At 39.0% G+C, this 18,269-nt stretch overlaps 1 protein-coding gene across 1 annotated transcript in view; it reads right to left on the reverse strand.

The window, feature by feature from the left end:
- Positions 1-18,269, reverse strand: part of LOC133535465 (dynein axonemal intermediate chain 1-like) — a 51,525-nt gene that overhangs the window by 25,645 nt on the left and 7,611 nt on the right. Inside the window, exons 7-12 of the mRNA XM_061875326.1 lie at positions 17,018-17,170; positions 13,102-13,161; positions 12,909-13,028; positions 12,716-12,800; positions 7,587-7,704; positions 7,479-7,522 (exon numbers count right to left, since the gene is read on the reverse strand). Coding sequence (XP_061731310.1) covers positions 7,479-7,522; positions 7,587-7,704; positions 12,716-12,800; positions 12,909-13,028; positions 13,102-13,161; positions 17,018-17,170 — 580 coding nt within the window. The remainder of the gene's footprint in view (positions 1-7,478; positions 7,523-7,586; positions 7,705-12,715; positions 12,801-12,908; positions 13,029-13,101; positions 13,162-17,017; positions 17,171-18,269) is intronic.

Here is an 18,269-nt window from a genome sequence, read left to right on the forward strand (position 1 = left end):
GTGTCTCAATGGGCTGCACAAACCACAAAAGTTTAAAACAAAAATAATAGAATGTGTCAGAATAATTGTATCCACAGCTTTGTGTTTCAACGAGATCCCGGCAAGCAGACAAAAAGCCGTCTTTGATCTTACCAATCAAAAGGCTTTGTAAAACCCCACTGTGTAGGATGGGAAGCGACATGAAGGTGTCGGTTTCTTTGACGTATTGTAATCCACAGGAAGATTCAATCTTAACCCAAGATCTGCAAAGCGGAGAGGAAGCAGGACCTGATCCCCCTCCAGGCACCTTTTTCTTTGAACTATTTTGTGACCAAAGGCAGCGGCTATTTACGACCCCCTTCCCTTTAGAAACCGCTGTTGCCATGCAATGAGGGAAAGTCCAAACAAAAGAGGAGGCGTACAATCTTTGGTCAGAGCGTGGTGGGGGACTGTACGAAGAGTACAGCCCAGACGTTTCTCCTCAATTGAGCTAAATGGAATGCGCACCCGTACATTTTTTATCCTTCAGGTCTTCCATTCACTGTTTACCTACAAGGCCACCAAATGTATGTGCTTGGAAAGGATGCAAAAACCTCATTCTGTGTTTTTAATTAGTTTTAAGAGTTTATTTTTAACGTATTTTAGGAGTCTTTTTTATGTGTTTTAGGAGTCTTTTTTACATGTTTTAGGAGTCTTTTTTTGTGTTTTAGCAGTCTTATTTCGTGTTTTAGGAGTATTTTATGTTTTACATGTCACTGTGCATCTCTTAGGGGTCATTTTATGTGTTTTAGAGTCATTTCAGAAGTTGTTTGTTGTGTTTAGGGAGTCATTTTAAATGTTCTACTAGTCTTTTTAATGTGTCAAGTCATTTTATGCATTTGTGTTTCACACAAGAGGTAAAACATCTCACTCTGTGTTTTCAGGAATTTGTCTCTGTTTAATTCCTTGCTTCATTGTCTGTTTAATAGATGTCATCAGTGTTTGAACCTGACAATATGACCTTTTTTAACACCTTTTGGGTGAATTAGAACATGATGATGATGATGAAGAAGAAGAACATGATGATGATGATGAATTAGAACACGATAATGATGAAGAAGAACATAATGATGATGATGATGAGTAAGAAGAAAGAGAAGACAAAGGAAAAGACGAAGAGGACAAAGAAGACAAAGACAAAGAAAAGGATGAATTAAAGGATGAAGGAAAAGACAAAGAAAAGGTCAAAGAGAACGAAGAAAAGGACAAAGAAGAAAAATACAAGGAAAAAGGCAAAGACAAAGTAAAGTTAAAGTACTATAATGATGAAGAAGAATATGATGATTATGATGAAGAAGAAGAACATGATGAGGATGAATTAGAACATGATGATGATCAAGAAGAACATGATGATGATGATGAGGAGGAGGAAGAAAAAGAAGACAAAGGAAAAGACGAAGAGGACAAAGAAGACAAAGACAAAGAAAAGGATGAATTAAAGGATGAAGGAAAAGACAAAGAAAAGGTCAAAGAGAACGAAGAAAAGGACAAAGAAGAAAAATACAAGGAAAAAGGCAAAGACAAAGTTAAGTTAAAGTACCATAATGATGAAGAAGAATATGATGATGATGATGAAGAAGAAGAACATGATGATGATGAATTAGAACATGATGATGATCAAGAAGAACATGATGATGATGATGAGGAGGAGGAAGAAAAAGAAGACAAAGGAAAAGACGAAGAGGACAAAGAAGACAAAGACAAAGAAAAGGATGAATTAAAGGATGAAGGAAAAGACAAAGAAAAGGTCAAAGAGAACGAAGAAAAGGACAAAGAAGAAAAAGACAAGGAAAAAGGCAAAGACAAAGTTAAGTTAAAGTACCATAATGATGAAGAAGAATATGATGATGATGATGAAGTAGAAGAACATGATGATGATGAATTAGAACATGATAATGATGAAGAAGAACATGATGATGATGAGGAGGAGGAGGAAGAAAAAGAAGACAAAGGAAAAGACAAAGAAGACAAAGAAGACAAAGACAAAGAAAAGGATGAATTAAAGGATGAAGAAAAAGACAAAGAAAAGGTCAAAGAGAACGAAGAAAAGGACAAAGAAGAAAAAGACAAGGAAAAAGGCAAAGACAAAGTTAAGTTAAAGTACCATAATGATGAAGAAGAATATGATGATGATGATGAAGAAGAAGAACATGATGATGATGAATTAGAACATGATGATGATCAAGAAGAACATGATGATGATGATGAGGAGGAGGAAGAAAAAGAAGACAAAGGAAAAGACGAAGAGGACAAAGAAGACAAAGACAAAGAAAAGGATGAATTAAAGGATGAAGAAAAAGACAAAGAAAAGGTCAAAGAGAACGAAGAAAAGGACAAAGAAGAAAAAGACAAGGAAAAAGGCAAAGACAAAGTTAAGTTAAAGTACCATAATGATGAAGAAGAATATGATGATGATGATGAAGAAGAAGAACATGATGATGATGAATTAGAACATGATGATGATGAAGAAGAACATGATGATGATGAGGAGGAGGAGGAAGAAAAAGAAGACAAAGGAAAAGACGAAGAGGACAAAGAAGACAAAGACAAAGAAAAGGATGAATTAAAGGATGAAGGAAAAGACAAAGAAAAGGTCAAAGAGAACGAAGAAAAGGACAAAGAAGAAAAAGACAAGGAAAAAGGCAAAGACAAAGTAAAGTTAAAGTACTATAATGATGAAGAAGAATATGATGATGATGATGAAGACGAAGAACATGATGATGATGAATTAGAACATGATAATGATGAAGAAGAACATGATGATGATGAGGAGGAGGAGGAAGAAAAAGAAGACAAAGGAAAAGACAAAGAAGACAACGACAAAGAAAAGAATGAATTAAAGGATGAAGAAAAAGACAAAGAAAAGGTCAAAGAGAACGAAGAAAAGGACAAAGAAGAAAAAGACAAGGAAAAAGGCAAAGACAAAGTTAAGTTAAAGTACCATAATGATGAAGAAGAATATGATGATGATGATGAAGTAGAAGAACATGATGATGATGAATTAGAACATGATAATGATGAAGAAGAACATGATGATGATGAGGAGGAGGAGGAAGAAAAAGAAGACAAAGGAAAAGACAAAGAAGACAAAGAAGACAAAGACAAAGAAAAGGATGAATTAAAGGATGAAGAAAAAGACAAAGAAAAGGTAAAAGAGAACGAAGAAAAGGACAAAGAAGAAAAAAACAAGGAAAAAGGCAAAGACAAAGTTAAGTTAAAGAACCATAATGATGAAGAAGAATATGATGATGATGATGAAAAAGAAGAACATGATGATGATGAATTAGAACATGATAATGATGAAGAAGAACATGATGATGATGAGGAGGAGGAGGAAGAAAAAGAAGACAAAGGAAAAGACGAAGAGGACAAAGAAGACAAAGACAAAGAAAAGGATGAATTAAAGGATGAAGAAAAAGACAAAGAAAAGGTCAAAGAGAACGAAGAAAAGGACAAAGAAGAAAAAGACAAGGAAAAAGGCAAAGACAAAGTTAAGTTAAAGTACCATAATGATGAAGAAGAATATGATGATGATGATGAAGAAGAAGAACATGATGATGATGAATTAGAACATGATGATGATCAAGAAGAACATGATGATGATGATGAGGAGGAGGAAGAAAAAGAAGACAAAGGAAAAGACGAAGAGGACAAAGAAGACAAAGACAAAGAAAAGGATGAATTAAAGGATGAAGAAAAAGACAAAGAAAAGGTCAAAGAGAACGAAGAAAAGGACAAAGAAGAAAAAGACAAGGAAAAAGGCAAAGACAAAGTTAAGTTAAAGTACCATAATGATGAAGAAGAATATGATGATGATGATGAAGAAGAAGAACATGATGATGATGAATTAGAACATGATGATGATCAAGAAGAACATGATGATGATGATGAGGAGGAGGAAGAAAAAGAAGACAAAGGAAAAGACGAAGAGGACAAAGAAGACAAAGACAAAGAAAAGGATGAATTAAAGGATGAAGAAAAAGACAAAGAAAAGGTCAAAGAGAACGAAGAAAAGGACAAAGAAGAAAAAGACAAGGAAAAAGGCAAAGACAAAGTTAAGTTAAAGTACCATAATGATGAAGAAGAATATGATGATGATGATGAAGAAGAAGAACATGATGATGATGAATTAGAACATGATGATGATGAAGAAGAACATGATGATGATGAGGAGGAGGAGGAAGAAAAAGAAGACAAAGGAAAAGACGAAGAGGACAAAGAAGACAAAGACAAAGAAAAGGATGAATTAAAGGATGAAGGAAAAGACAAAGAAAAGGTCAAAGAGAACGAAGAAAAGGACAAAGAAGAAAAAGACAAGGAAAAAGGCAAAGACAAAGTAAAGTTAAAGTACTATAATGATGAAGAAGAATATGATGATGATGATGATGAAGACGAAGAACATGATGATGATGAATTAGAACATGATAATGATGAAGAAGAACATGATGATGATGAGGAGGAGGAGGAAGAAAAAGAAGACAAAGGAAAAGACAAAGAAGACAACGACAAAGAAAAGAATGAATTAAAGGATGAAGAAAAAGACAAAGAAAAGGTCAAAGAGAACGAAGAAAAGGACAAAGAAGAAAAAGACAAGGAAAAAGGCAAAGACAAAGTTAAGTTAAAGTACCATAATGATGAAGAAGAATATGATGATGATGATGAAGTAGAAGAACATGATGATGATGAATTAGAACATGATAATGATGAAGAAGAACATGATGATGATGAGGAGGAGGAGGAAGAAAAAGAAGACAAAGGAAAAGACAAAGAAGACAAAGAAGACAAAGACAAAGAAAAGGATGAATTAAAGGATGAAGAAAAAGACAAAGAAAAGGTCAAAGAGAACAAAGAAAAGGACAAAGAAGAAAAAAACAAGGAAAAAGGCAAAGACAAAGTTAAGTTAAAGTACCATAATGATGAAGAAGAATATGATGATGATGATGAAGAAGAAGAACATGATGATGATTAATTAGAACATGATAATGATGAAGAAGAACATGATGAGGAGGAGGAGGAGGAGGAAGAAAAAGAAGACAAAGGAAAAGACAAAGAAGACAAAGACAAAGAAAAGGATGAATTAAAGGATGAAGAAAAAGACAAAGAAAAGGTCAAAGAGAACGAAGAAAAGGACAAAGAAGAAAAAGACAAGGAAAAAGGCAAAGACAAAGAAGACAAAGAAGACAAAGACAAAGAAAAGGATGAATTAAAGGATGAAGAAAAAGACAAAGAAAAGGTCAAAGAGAACGAAGAAAAGGACAAAGAAGAAAAAAACAAGGAAAAAGGCAAAGACAAAGTTAAGTTAAAGTACCATAATGATGAAGAAGAATATGATGATGATGATGAAGAAGAAGAACATGATGATGATGAATTAGAACATGATAATGATGAAGAAGAACATGATGATGAGGAGGAGGAGGAGGAAGAAAAAGAAGACAAAGGAAAAGACAAAGAAGACAAAGACAAAGAAAAGGATGAATTAAAGGATGAAGAAAAAGACAAAGAAAAGGTAAAAGAGAACGAAGAAAAGGACAAAGAAGAAAAAGACAAGGAAAAAGGCAAAGACAAAGTTAAGTTAAAGTACCATAATGATGAAGAAGAATATGATGATGATGATGATGAAGAAGAAGAACATGATGATGATGAATTAGAACATGATAATGATGAAGAAGAACATGATGATGATGAGGAGGAGGAGGAAGAAAAAGAAGACAAAGGAAAAGACAAAGAAGACAAAGAAGACAAAGACAAAGAAAAGGATGAATTAAAAGATGAAGAAAAAGACAAAGAAAAGGTCAAAGAGAACGAAGAAAAGGACAAAGAAGAAAAAGACAAGGAAAAAGGCAAAGACAAAGTAAAGTTAAAGTACTATAATGATGAAGAAGAATATGATGATGATGATGAAGAAGAAGAACATGATGATGATGAATTAGAACATGATGATGATCAAGAAGAACATGATGATGATGATGAGGAGGAAGAAAAAGAAGACAAAGGAAAAGACGAAGAGGACAAAGAAGAAAAAGACAAGGAAAAAGGCAAAGACAAAGAAGACAAAGAAGACAAAGACAAAGAAAAGGATGAATTAAAGGATGAAGAAAAAGACAAAGAAAAGGTCAAAGAGAACGAAGAAAAGGACAAAGAAGAAAAAAACAAGGAAAAAGGCAAAGGCAAAGTTAAGTTAAAGTACCATAATGATGAAGAAGAATATGATGATGATGATGAAGAAGAAGAACATGATGATGATGAATTAGAACATGATAATGATGAAGAAGAACATGATGATGAGGAGGAGGAGGAGGAAGAAAAAGAAGACAAAGGAAAAGACAAAGAAGACAAAGACAAAGAAAAGGATGAATTAAAGGATGAAGAAAAAGACAAAGAAAAGGTCAAAGAGAACGAAGAAAAGGACAAAGAAGAAAAAGACAAGGAAAAAGGCAAAGACAAAGTTAAGTTAAAGTACCATAATGATGAAGAAGAATATGATGATGATGATGAAGAAGAAGAACATGATGATGATGAATTAGAACATGATAATGATGAAGAAGAACATGATGATGATGAGGAGGAGGAGGAAGAAAAAGAAGACAAAGGAAAAGACAAAGAAGACAAAGAAGACAAAGACAAAGAAAAGGATGAATTAAAGGATGAAGAAAAAGACAAAGAAAAGGTCAAAGAGGATGAAGAAAAGGTCAAAGAGAACAAAGAAAAGGACAAAGAAGAAAAAGACAAGGAAAAAGGCAAAGACAAAGTTAAGTTAAAGTTAAAGTGGCGAAATTATTCTCTGCATTTGACCCATCACCCTTGATCACCCCCCGGGAGTTGAGGGGAGCAGTGAGCAGCAGCGGTGCTGCGCCTGGTAATCATTTATGGTGATTTAACCCCCAATTCCAACCTTTAATGCTGAGTGCCAAGCAGGGAGGTAATGGCTCGCATTTTTATACTCTTTGGTATGACTCGGCCGGGATTTGAACAGTAACCACTAGGCCAAGGAGAAAGACAAGGAAGAAGACACAGATGACATGGAAGAAGACCAAAAAGAAGAACAAGGGGAAAATGAAGAGAAGACCGGGGACACAGTTGGCCGTGACAGTCATTTTTCGCCCCTTAAAAAAAGGAGGGGGGGAGTAGGCTCAGCCGGTCGGAAGCCCAGCTTGCGTCTGTCGATGGAGGTATGTGGGGAGGCGGAGCCGGCGAACAATTAACGTATAAAAGGGTAGAAGGAGGAGAGAACGGGCAGAAGGAGGTGGAGAGCCGGCAGCAGCGACCGAAGAGCGGAAGCAACAGAGAACAGACGACGACGACGGCGGCTGAAAGGTTTCTCAGTGTGAACATGAACTATCTTGTCCTTGCAGTCTATTCAATTGAATATAAGTTGAAGAGGATATGCAAATCATTTTATTCTCTTTTTATTTACCCTTTATTTACCCTACATATGTTCTGTAGAAAGTTTGACTTCTTACATGATCCCAGTCCAACAGCAAACAGATCCGGATACTTCTCATTCCTGCAAGACACGACACGGTCATTAGTGTGGTCAATCTGAAGTTCTCCGCACTTCCACAACCCACCAGCAGAGGGCGGTGACACACATCAGTTTGGCCTTTTCATAGCTGAACTTCCACAGGGGAAGAAGAGTGCCCTCCGGCTCACGAAATTCATCCGCTGCGTCTTCAAAGTATTTAAAATCTGAGACAACAGCCGAGAAACAGCAAGGTTAGGAGCAGATTTGACAACCATTTTTGTTAAAGGCCTACTGAAAGCCACTACTAGCGACCACGCAGTCTGATAGTTTATACATCAATGATGAAATATTAACATTGAAACACATCCCGATACGGCCTTTTTCGTTTACTAAATTGCAATTTTAAATTTCGTGCAAAGTATCCTGTCGAAAATGTCGCGGTATGATGACGTCACAGATTGTAGCAGACATTTTGTTCCAGCCCCGATCCAAGCTATAAGTCGTCTGCTTTAATCGCATAATTCCCCAGTATTCTGGACATCGGTGTTGCTGAATATTTTGCAATTTGTTCAATTAATAATGGAGACGTCAAAGAAGAAAGATGTAGGTGGGAAGCGGTGTATTGCGGCCGCCTTTAGCAACACGAACACAGCTTTGTTTACATTCCTGAAAGATGACAGTGAAGCTTTACTATGGAACAGAGCGGTCAAGCGAACATGGTTCTCTACCACATGTCAACTGGCACGTTTCGGTGAGAAAATGGTGGTAATAAGTCGGCTCTTACCGTAGACATGAGCGGAGCGTGCGTCGTTCCTCGTGCACCTGTCAAAGAGGCAGCCGCGGACTCTCCTGCCTCCTCCGACCGGCCGTCCCGAACGTGGGATGCTTACACCGTGGAGGAGGGGGGGGGGGGAAAATGTGGCTTCCCTCAGAGACACTGGCGGTCACCATACTTGTGGCCACACCCCTGCGACTTTCAGGAACCACCATATAATCTCACTAAAACACTAGTTGTCAGACCTAGACATGGATTGTTTGTGCTCGGTTGGTAGAGTGGCCGTGCCAGCAACTTGAGAGTTGCAGGTTCGATTCCCGCTTGTGCCATCCTAGTTACTGCCGTTGTGTCCATGGGCAAGACACTTTACCCACCTGCTCCCAGTGCCACCCACACTGGTTTAAATGTAACTTAGATATTGGGTTTCACTATGTAAAGCGCTTTGAGTCACTTGAGAAAAGCGCTATATAAATATAATCCACAATTCACTCCTTCGACGCGGAGGGATTACAGGACGAGCCAGGCGTGAATTCAGGTACTTGTTTGCTTTTTATTTATACTCCAAATACAAAAAGGCAAAACAAAAAGCGCGCTCCATGGCGGATAATAATCTATACTAAAACTTAGGACAAAAACAGCACAATGGCAATACTATCTTCAAAACAAACAAAAGATACTATCAAAGGCATATAAATACAAACAAAAACTTACTTGGCGTGGATGAACCGAAAAGCATGGCATGAAGTATGAAAGGCAATGAAAGCAGGCATGAAGGCAAAGTTCCCAGACCGATGGACAGAAAGTCAATGACTTAAATACTGGCCGTGGTAACTAGAAACAGGTGTGAGTAGTCATGGTAACAAAAACAAACCAGGAAGTGCAAAACGGAACTGAATGTCCAATAAACAAAACATAACATGACCAAACATAAACCTGATTTACAGGCATGACACTAGTAACACAAAAAGCAGATAAGGGGTTTTCCAGAATTATCCTAATACATGTTTTCTCTCAAGTCCTTCACTCTAACTTTCCTCATCCACAAATCTTTCATTCTCGCTCAAATTAAAGCGGAAATCGTCGCTTTCTTGGTTCGAATCGCCCTCGCTGCTGGTGGCCATGATTGTAAACAATGTTCAGATGTGAGGAGCTCCACAACCCGTGATGTCACGCGCACATCGTCTGCTACTAACAAGGCTTTTTTATTAGCGACCAAAAGTTGCAAACTTTATCGTGGATGTTCTCTACTAAATCCTTTCAGCAAAAATATGGCAATATCGCGAAATGATCAAGTATGACACGATTAAATGAGAACATCTCATTCATCAGAGCGGTCAAGCGAACATGGATCCCGACTACATCTCAACCGGCAGTTTTCGGTGAGAAAATTGTGGTAATAAGTCTGCTCTTACCGGAGACATCAGTGGAGCTTCTGTCCTGCTGCAGCTGCGTGACTTCCCTCAGAGACTCTGGCCTCAACACACCCGTAGCCACACCCCTCCGACTTTCAGGTACTATTTAATTCACTAAAACACTAGCAACACAATAAGCAGATAAGGGATTTTCCAGAATTATCCTAGTAAATGTGTCTAATAACATCTGAATCGCTCCCACTGCAATCGCCTTTATTTTTTTAAACTTTTTTTATTTTTATTTTTCTAGTCCTTCACTCTAAATTTCCTCATCCACGAATCTTTCATTCTCGCTCAAATTAATGGGGAAATCGTCGCTTTCTCGGTTCGAATCGCCCTCGCTGCTGGTGGCCATGATTGTAAACAATGTTCGGATGTGAGGAGCTCCACAACCCGTGATGTCACGCACACATCGTCTGCTACTTCCGGTACAGGCAAGGCTTTTTTATTAGCGACCAAAAGTTGCAAACTTTATCGTCGATGTTCTCTACTAAATCCTTTCAGCAAAATGATGGCAATATGGCGAAATGATCAAGTATGAGCAGAGGTGGGTAGTAACGCGCTACATTTACTCCGTTACATTTACTTGAGTAACATTTGGGATAAATTGTACTTCTACGAGTAGTTTTTATGCAACATACTTTTACTTTTACTTGAGTATATTTATAGAGAAGAAACGCTACTTTTACTCCGTTCCATTTATCTACATTCAGCTCGCTACTCGCTACTTTTTTATATCGATCTATTAATGTTTGTTTTGGTTAATGACAGAGCTTCAACGTAGGAACTACGCATGCCTGCGTTTAACCAATCAAATGCAGTCACTGGTGACGTTGGACCAATCAAACAGAGCCAGGCGGTCACGTGACCGTCACACGTCGAATCCGACTTAAAAAAGTTGAACATTTTTTTTGGGTGTTACTATTTAGTGGTCAATTGTACGAAATATGTACTGTACTGTGCAATCTACTAATAAAAGTTTCAATCAATCAATCAAAAGTGTAAAGGAAAAAAGACACTTTATATTTCAACCGTACTTCCCGTCAAAAGCCTAAAGACTGATTGCACAGTTCCTGTCTTCACAATAAAAGCGCCGCTCCATCACCCCTGCGCTAACAAAATAAGAGTCTCCGAAAGCCAGCGCAAACAAGCTAGCAAGCTACGGCGTTTGCCGCCAATGTATTTCTTGTAAAGTGTATGAAAACGAATATGGAAGCTGGACAAATAAGATGCCAAAAAACAACAATTTTTTATTTGGTATTAGACAGGAAGGAGGAAGTTTTTTTCTCCTCCATTTGAAAACGTGGACGTCTGATTCCAATCAATGCAAGTCATCAGAGTCAGGTAATACACCAACTTATATTCTTGTCTTCATGAAAGATAGGAATCTATATGTTAAACATGCATGTATATTCATTAAAACACCTTTAACATGTCAACAAAAACGGCTAAATAAATACATATAAATGATATACTGTATATATAAATGTATATGTATGTAAGTGTAACCGGTGGTCTTTTCCTCTGCGTTGTGTGTTTTTTTTATGTAAGACGACCGACACCATGGGTTTCTCCACTGCACTTTACTGATAAAACAGAATACAATCGTCATCAAAACTTTGTGCCATCGTCGAGCCCCTACACAAATATATAATAATGAACAAGAAATGAATTAAAGTTCTTAACAAGACATTTTCTGTCGTCGCATGAACGCCTACCTCTCCCGTTATCGTAGACAAAAAGGGAAGTTGGAGGGCGTGTCTAACGCATATAAAAAAGACAGGTGTCACAGTAATTATTGCAGTAGGAGGGACAATGAGACAATGGTTCCACATTGACAAAACATCAAACAATATTCAGGTATTTACATGTAACTTACATATTTTGTGTAATTATAACAATAATAAAACTTTAGAAAATAAATTATTTACAAGACGTAATTGACCCTGTTACATAGATACATATATACAAATGTATATATATATATATATATATATATATATATATATATATATATATATATATATATATGATATGTGTGTATATGTATATATGTGGTAGATCACCTCGACTCGGTCATTTATTAAGTAATTGATGAACGTTGAAAAACTTATTGGGGTGTTACCATTTAGTGGTCAATTGTACGGAATATGTACTGTACTGTGCAATCTACTAATACAAGTTTCAATCAATCAATCAATCAATCAATCAAATCAATGAATGCCTACTGAGCCTATGGTGCTGTTAAGTTATTGTGGCTCAATGTGCCATTTTTTAAATTTATTTTAATCCATCCATCCATTTTCTACCGCTTATTCCCTTTCGGGGTCGCGGGGGGCACTGGCGCCTATCTCAGCTACAATCGGGCGGAAGGCGGGGTACACCCTGGACAAGTCGCCACCTCATCGCAGGGCCAACACAGATAGACAGACAACATTCACACACATTCACACACTAAGGCCAATTTAGTGTTGCCAATCAACCTATCCCCAGGTGCATGTCTTTGGAGGTGGGAGGAAGCCGGAGTACCCGGAGGGAACCCACGCATTCACGGGGAGAACATGCAAACTCCACACAGAAAGATCCTGAGCCTGGATTTGAACCCAGGACTGCAGGACCTTCGTATTGTGAGGCAGACACACTAACCCCTCTGCCACCGTGAAGCCTTTATTTTAATGTTCTATTATTTAATATATATTATTGTTTTAGTTGCTTAAGAGATATTCCTGGCTCTGAATTTGCTCATTGCTATTTTTATTATTTTTGTGCATTACTTGTTGCCGTAATCAGGTTACTCATCAGTTACTCAGTACTTGAGTAGTTTTTTCACAACATACTTTTTACTTTTACTCAAGTAAATATTTGAGTGACTACTCCTTACTTTTACTTGAGTAATACATCTCTAAAGTAACAGTACTCTTACTTGAGTACAATTCCTGGCTACTCTACCCACATAGAATGGAGCTGCCATCCCCGTTTAAATAAGAAAATCTCATTTCAGTCGGCCTTTAAAGAAATAGTGTTAGCTGCTACAAATAATAAAAGTACCTTGTGCTATTTCATGACAGGTGTTCTGGTTGACCATTCGCTCCAAAAGCTTGATGGCCGTCCTCATTTCGTGCTTGTCGTCACCCTGCAGATTAAAAACTATCACCGGTTGGAGAACGACTTTATATTCCGGACTATAAGACGCTATTTTTTCCTCTGCGGCTGATTTATGGATAGCCTGGCATTGACTTACCGCTGTGTCTTTCAGCGTCAGCTTTTTTTGGTTTTTGTCGCCATCTTTCCTGGACTTCTGTTGCTCTTTTTTCATTTCTTGCTTGTGCAGCTCCTCCACGTAGGCGTCATAAATGTCCCACTGCAGAGACGCCGGTGTTAGCATCAGCGGGAATAAAGACGTGGAATAAAGATGGTCTCGTCCAATAACTCACCTGGCTGGCGGCGGCCGAGTAGTTACGGCGCGGAGGTGGTGTCGTCTGGCAGCTTCTATCCTGCAGGAAGGATCAATATTTGCATTAAAAACTAAGGCGTAAACACAGGCGTAAATTCAAGTCACACGCATTGTGCGCAATGTTTGATGTGTGAATGTTGTTTAAATCCTCTGTCATTCATTTTCTGAACGTATAAATACGAAAAATTCTATTTAATTGAAGTCAAATACACGTTTTTCTTTTGTAACGTTTACTTTCTGTTGATATTTCCAGTCCTAAAAGCCTAAAACAAAGGAAGAAGTGTAAAGAAATCAAACTGAGTAAGGAAAAAATTTCAAAAGAAGTAGCGTCGATCTTGTAGAGCTTCCGTTTCTTCATGCTGTTAACTATCTGTCGAGCCGCGCATGCTAAAAATGAGTAGCGATGGCAGAATAATTAATTTATTGAGTGTTCACTTTGTATTGAAGTAAATTAAGTCTCAAAGGAATGCAACTTGGAGAAAACATCCAATCGGGGCGGTATAGCTTGGCTGTTAGAGCGGCCGTGCCAGCAACTTGAGGGTTCCAGGTTCGATCCCCGCTTCCGCCTTCCAAGTCAATGCTGTTGTGCCCTTGGACAAGACACTTTACCCACCTGCTCCCAGTGCCACCCACACTGGTTTAATTGTAACTTAGATATTGGGTTTCACTATGTAAAGCGCTTTGAGTCGCTTGAGGAAAAAGCGCTATATAAATATAATTCACTTCACTTCACTTCACTATCCGAGTAACTACCGTTGTGTCCTTGGGCAAGACACTTTACCCGGGTGCCGTCCACACTGTTACGGCTCAGACCCTTGCCAACGGCACTCATGCTCCTCAGGACACGCCCACGGGCGTGCACATCCAGGGACGCGCCTGTATGTAATAAAGGAGCTGCCTTCTTAAGCCTGGACAACCTGCCATCGCTCGCCGGAGTATAGTCTTCTATCACGTACAACCTCCGTTCCCGTGTTTGACGTTGCTGTGTGTGTCGTCGTTCCCCTGTTTCTCGCATGGCCCCTTGGATCTCGACCTCCCGCTTGGACATGTTTTTCTCGACGCCTCTCGCTCGCCCTGGATCATATCTCCGCCCCACGGACTTCCGTGTTCTTTCGCTCTCACCAACATTTACGGTAAAACCCTCCAGTTAAATACTACACATAGTCTTACACCATACACACTCTTGGATCTAGTTCACACTCAATTTCCTTAGTTTATATTTATATTGTTTGATTATTATATATATGGTTTGTATATTTATAATAAATAAATAGAGCTACACACCCTCTAGTGTCTGTTGTCGTCACCTTCCTCAGTTAACCATAACACACACTGCTTTAAATGTAACTTAGATATTGGGTTTCACTATGTAAAAGTGATTTGAGTCACTAGAGAAAAGCGTTATATAAAAATAATTCACTTCACTTCACATGTTGGGCTCTTGAAACTGCGGCCCTCTTCATTATGTAGTTGAAAAGCCCCCATTTACAGTAATATGTTGTAAAAAAAAAAAAAAAACATACATTTTACAGTAAAAGTCTGGTGACTAAGCTGCCATTTTTTAAATGTAAAAAAAACACAAACAATGATTTTGTTTTTCTATTTATGGATATAAAACCAAAATAATTCCCGGATGGCCTGGGAACGAATCAAGATCACCCGGGAAGAGCTGGAACGAAGTGGCTGGGGAGAGGAAACTCTGCACTTCCCTGCTTAGGCTGCTGCCCCCGCGACCCAACCTCGGATAAGCGGAAGATAAACAATGTGTATTTTTACAGGACAATTGCGGTTGCCAGATTAGTTTTAACAGTACGTTCACTCTACCAACCACAATGTGGCCCTCCAATAAAATGAGATTGACATGCTGTTAACTATCTGTCGAGCCGCGCATGCTAAAAATGAGTAGCGCTGGCAGAACAATGAATTTATTGAGTGTTTACTTTGTAATTAAGTAAATTAAGCCTCAAAGGAATGCAACCTGGCAATAACGTCCACTTGGGGCAGTATAGTTCGTCTGGTAGAGCGGCCGTGAGGGTTCCAGGGTCGATCCCCGCTTCCGCCATCCGAGTAACTACCGTTGTGTCCTTGGGCAAGATACTTTACCCCGGTGCCACCCACACTGGTTTAAATGTAACTTAGATATTGGGTATCACTATGTAAAAGCGATATGAGTCATTAGAGAAAAGCGCTATACAAATATAATTCACTTCACATGTTGGGCTCTTGAAACTGCGGCCCTCTTCATTATGTAGTTGAAAAGCCCCCATCTACAGTAATACGTTGTAAAAAAAACAAAAACATACATTTTACAGTAAAAGTCTTGTGACTAAGCTGCCATTTTTTAAATGTAAAAAAAACACAAACAATGGTTTTGTTTTTCTATTTATGGATATAAAACCAAAATAATTCCCGGATGGCCTGGGAACGAATCAAGATCACCCGGGAAGAGCTGGAACGAAGTGGCTGGGGAGAGGAAACTCTGCACTTCCCTGCTTAGGCTGCTGCCCCCGCGACCCAACCTCGGATAAGTGGAAGATAAACAATGGGTATTTTTACAGGACAATTGCGGTTACCAGATTAGTTTTAACAGTACGTTCACTCAACCAACCACAATGTGGCCCTCCAATAAAATGAGATTGACACGCTGTTAACTATCTGTCAAGCCGCGCATGCTAAAAATGAGTAGCGCTGGCAGAACAATTAATTTATTGAGTGTTTGTTTTGTAATGAAGTCAACTTGTCAGAGCTGCCACTGATAGTTTGTTTGTGTTTTAGTTACTCCTCTGTGTGTTTAGTATTTCCTGTCCTTAGTTCCTGTCTAGTGCTCTTATTTTGGTTCAGCTTCCTGTTTGTCTCCCTGTGTCCTGTTTTCACTCAGCTGCGGCTGATTGGCATCTGGTCACACCTGATGTCAATCAGCCAGGTCCTACTTGACCTGTTTTGTTCCTCCAGTCAGTGCTGGATCATTGTATTGCATTGTCGTTGCCACATGTCACTCTTGTCGAGCTACCTGTCATGTCATTTTGTGACAGCTACTACCTGTCATGCTACACTTTTTCCTGGTCTTTGTAGTGGTAAGCTGTTTCTGTTAGCATTAGTTATTTCCAGTTTTTCTGTTTGCTATCCACTAGCTTCCATGCTAAAGTTCCTTTTTGTTTTTTCTAGCTCCCAGTGCTAGCTCCCTTAGTTTGTTATTCCGCCCACGTGCGTGCTTTTTGTTTGTTCTTGTTTAGTTTTAATTAAATCATGTCTTGCTATCCAATGCCTGCCTCCATCTCTGCATCATGGGGTTCAACAACAAATACCTGTGACACAACTAAGTCTCAAAGGAATAGAACCTGGCCAAACATCCACATTTTGGGCTCTTCTAACTGCGGCCCTCTTCATTATGTAGTTGAATAGCCCCCATTTACAGTAATATGCTGTAAAAAAAAAAAAAACACCATACATTTTATAGTAAAAGTCTGGTGACTAGCCCTGTGATGATGTGGCGACTTGTCCAGGCTGTACCCCGCCTTCCGCCCGATTGCAGCTGAGATGGGCTCCAGCACCCCCCGCGACCCCGAAGGGAATAAGCAGTGGGAAATGGATGGATGAATGGTTTTCTTTTTCCATTTACGGATATATGTAACCAAAATAATTCCCTGGACCAAGTGGCTGGGAAGAGGAAACTCTGGGCTTCTCTGCTTAGGCTGCTGCCCCCGCGACCCGACCTCAGATAAGCGCAAGAAGATGGATGGATAAAAAAATAAACAGTGTGTATTTTAACAGGACAATTGTGGTTGCCAGATTAAAATGTGGCCCTTAAATAAAATGAGATTGACACCCTGGACCGGACATTTTTGTCATATTATAAATAACCAAAACAAAACATCATTAAATGTTTTCTTCCCTACCCGCAGTGCATTGTTGAGAGTCTGAGAGGCTCTCTGGATGTAGTTGAACTGGTTCGTAGATTTGGGCTCCTGATTGTTTGTTTTGGAGGCAACGCTGTCCGCTCGGTCGTCTTCTCCAGCCTCCTCTTCCTCGCCTCCATCCCTCGGTGCATCCTGCATGAAAAAAGTGTGGAAGTTCAAATGAAACATTAAATGCGCGGGCCCGACTTTTGCTGGTGTTTCCTGCCTTTACCCATTCAACATATCTTTACCTGCACGTTACCTACCTTCCCTGCATCCTGGGGTCACACTGGTGCTTCTTTCTTACACCCATACACGCTGGTGCTTCCTGCCATCACCCAGACAACATACCTTTACCTGCACATTACCTACCTTCTCTGTATCCTGGAGTCAAACTGGTGCCTCCTTCTTTCACCCAGTCCACATATATTTACCCGCACACTACCTACCTTCTCTGCATTGTGTGGTCACGCTGGTGCTTCCTGCTTTTAAGCGGCCATCTTAGGCGGCAGCAGTGCAGAAGTTCTTTGAAGGCTCATAAAATCCAAACCGGAGCAGTTAGAAAAACGTTTTGCGCAACTTTTAATCAGAAGGGTTCAATCTCTCTCCTGTGCTAGTTTGAAGACGACACAACAAACGCCCTCAGAGGAGATAATGTTTGAAAAAAGGTGACAGATTTTTACAAAACTTTTGTTTATAAGGGTTAATTGCCAACTTCCTGTTGATTTTTACTGAAGGATGTGAGAGAATGAAATGTAGGTCTAAGCGAGACCTACATAGAGGTTTTTGTTTCATGTCTCTACGACATTCCTAACTGAAGTTACAAGCAGTTTTGTCTGTTTTTTTTTCCCTAGGAGCAGTTTTGGCTGTGTTTTATTCCTAGGGGGCGCTAGAGCGCAATTTTTTTTTTTTTTGAATTTTTTATTAGATCGCAATTTTCGCCAGTCCTGATGAGTGTGTCCAGTTTGGTGAGTTTTGAAGAATTTAAGGGGGTCAAATTACAGCTCAAAGAGGCAAAAATTTTATGTTTTAGGAAACGTTGGTTTTGAAGGGTTTTTTGCCAACTTCCTGTTGATTTTTGCCAAAAGAGGTCATCGTATGAAATCTAGGTCTAAGTGAGACCTACATAGAGGTTTTTGTTTCATGTCTCTACGACATTCCTAACTGAAGTTACACTGAGTTTTGTCTGTTTTTTCTTCCTAGGAGCAGTTTTGTCAGTGTTTTATTCCTAGGGGGCGCTAGAGCGCAATTT

The sequence above is a fragment of the Nerophis ophidion genome, linkage group LG16, assembly GCF_033978795.1.
Source record: "Nerophis ophidion isolate RoL-2023_Sa linkage group LG16, RoL_Noph_v1.0, whole genome shotgun sequence".
Lineage (NCBI taxonomy): Eukaryota > Metazoa > Chordata > Actinopteri > Syngnathiformes > Syngnathidae > Nerophis > Nerophis ophidion.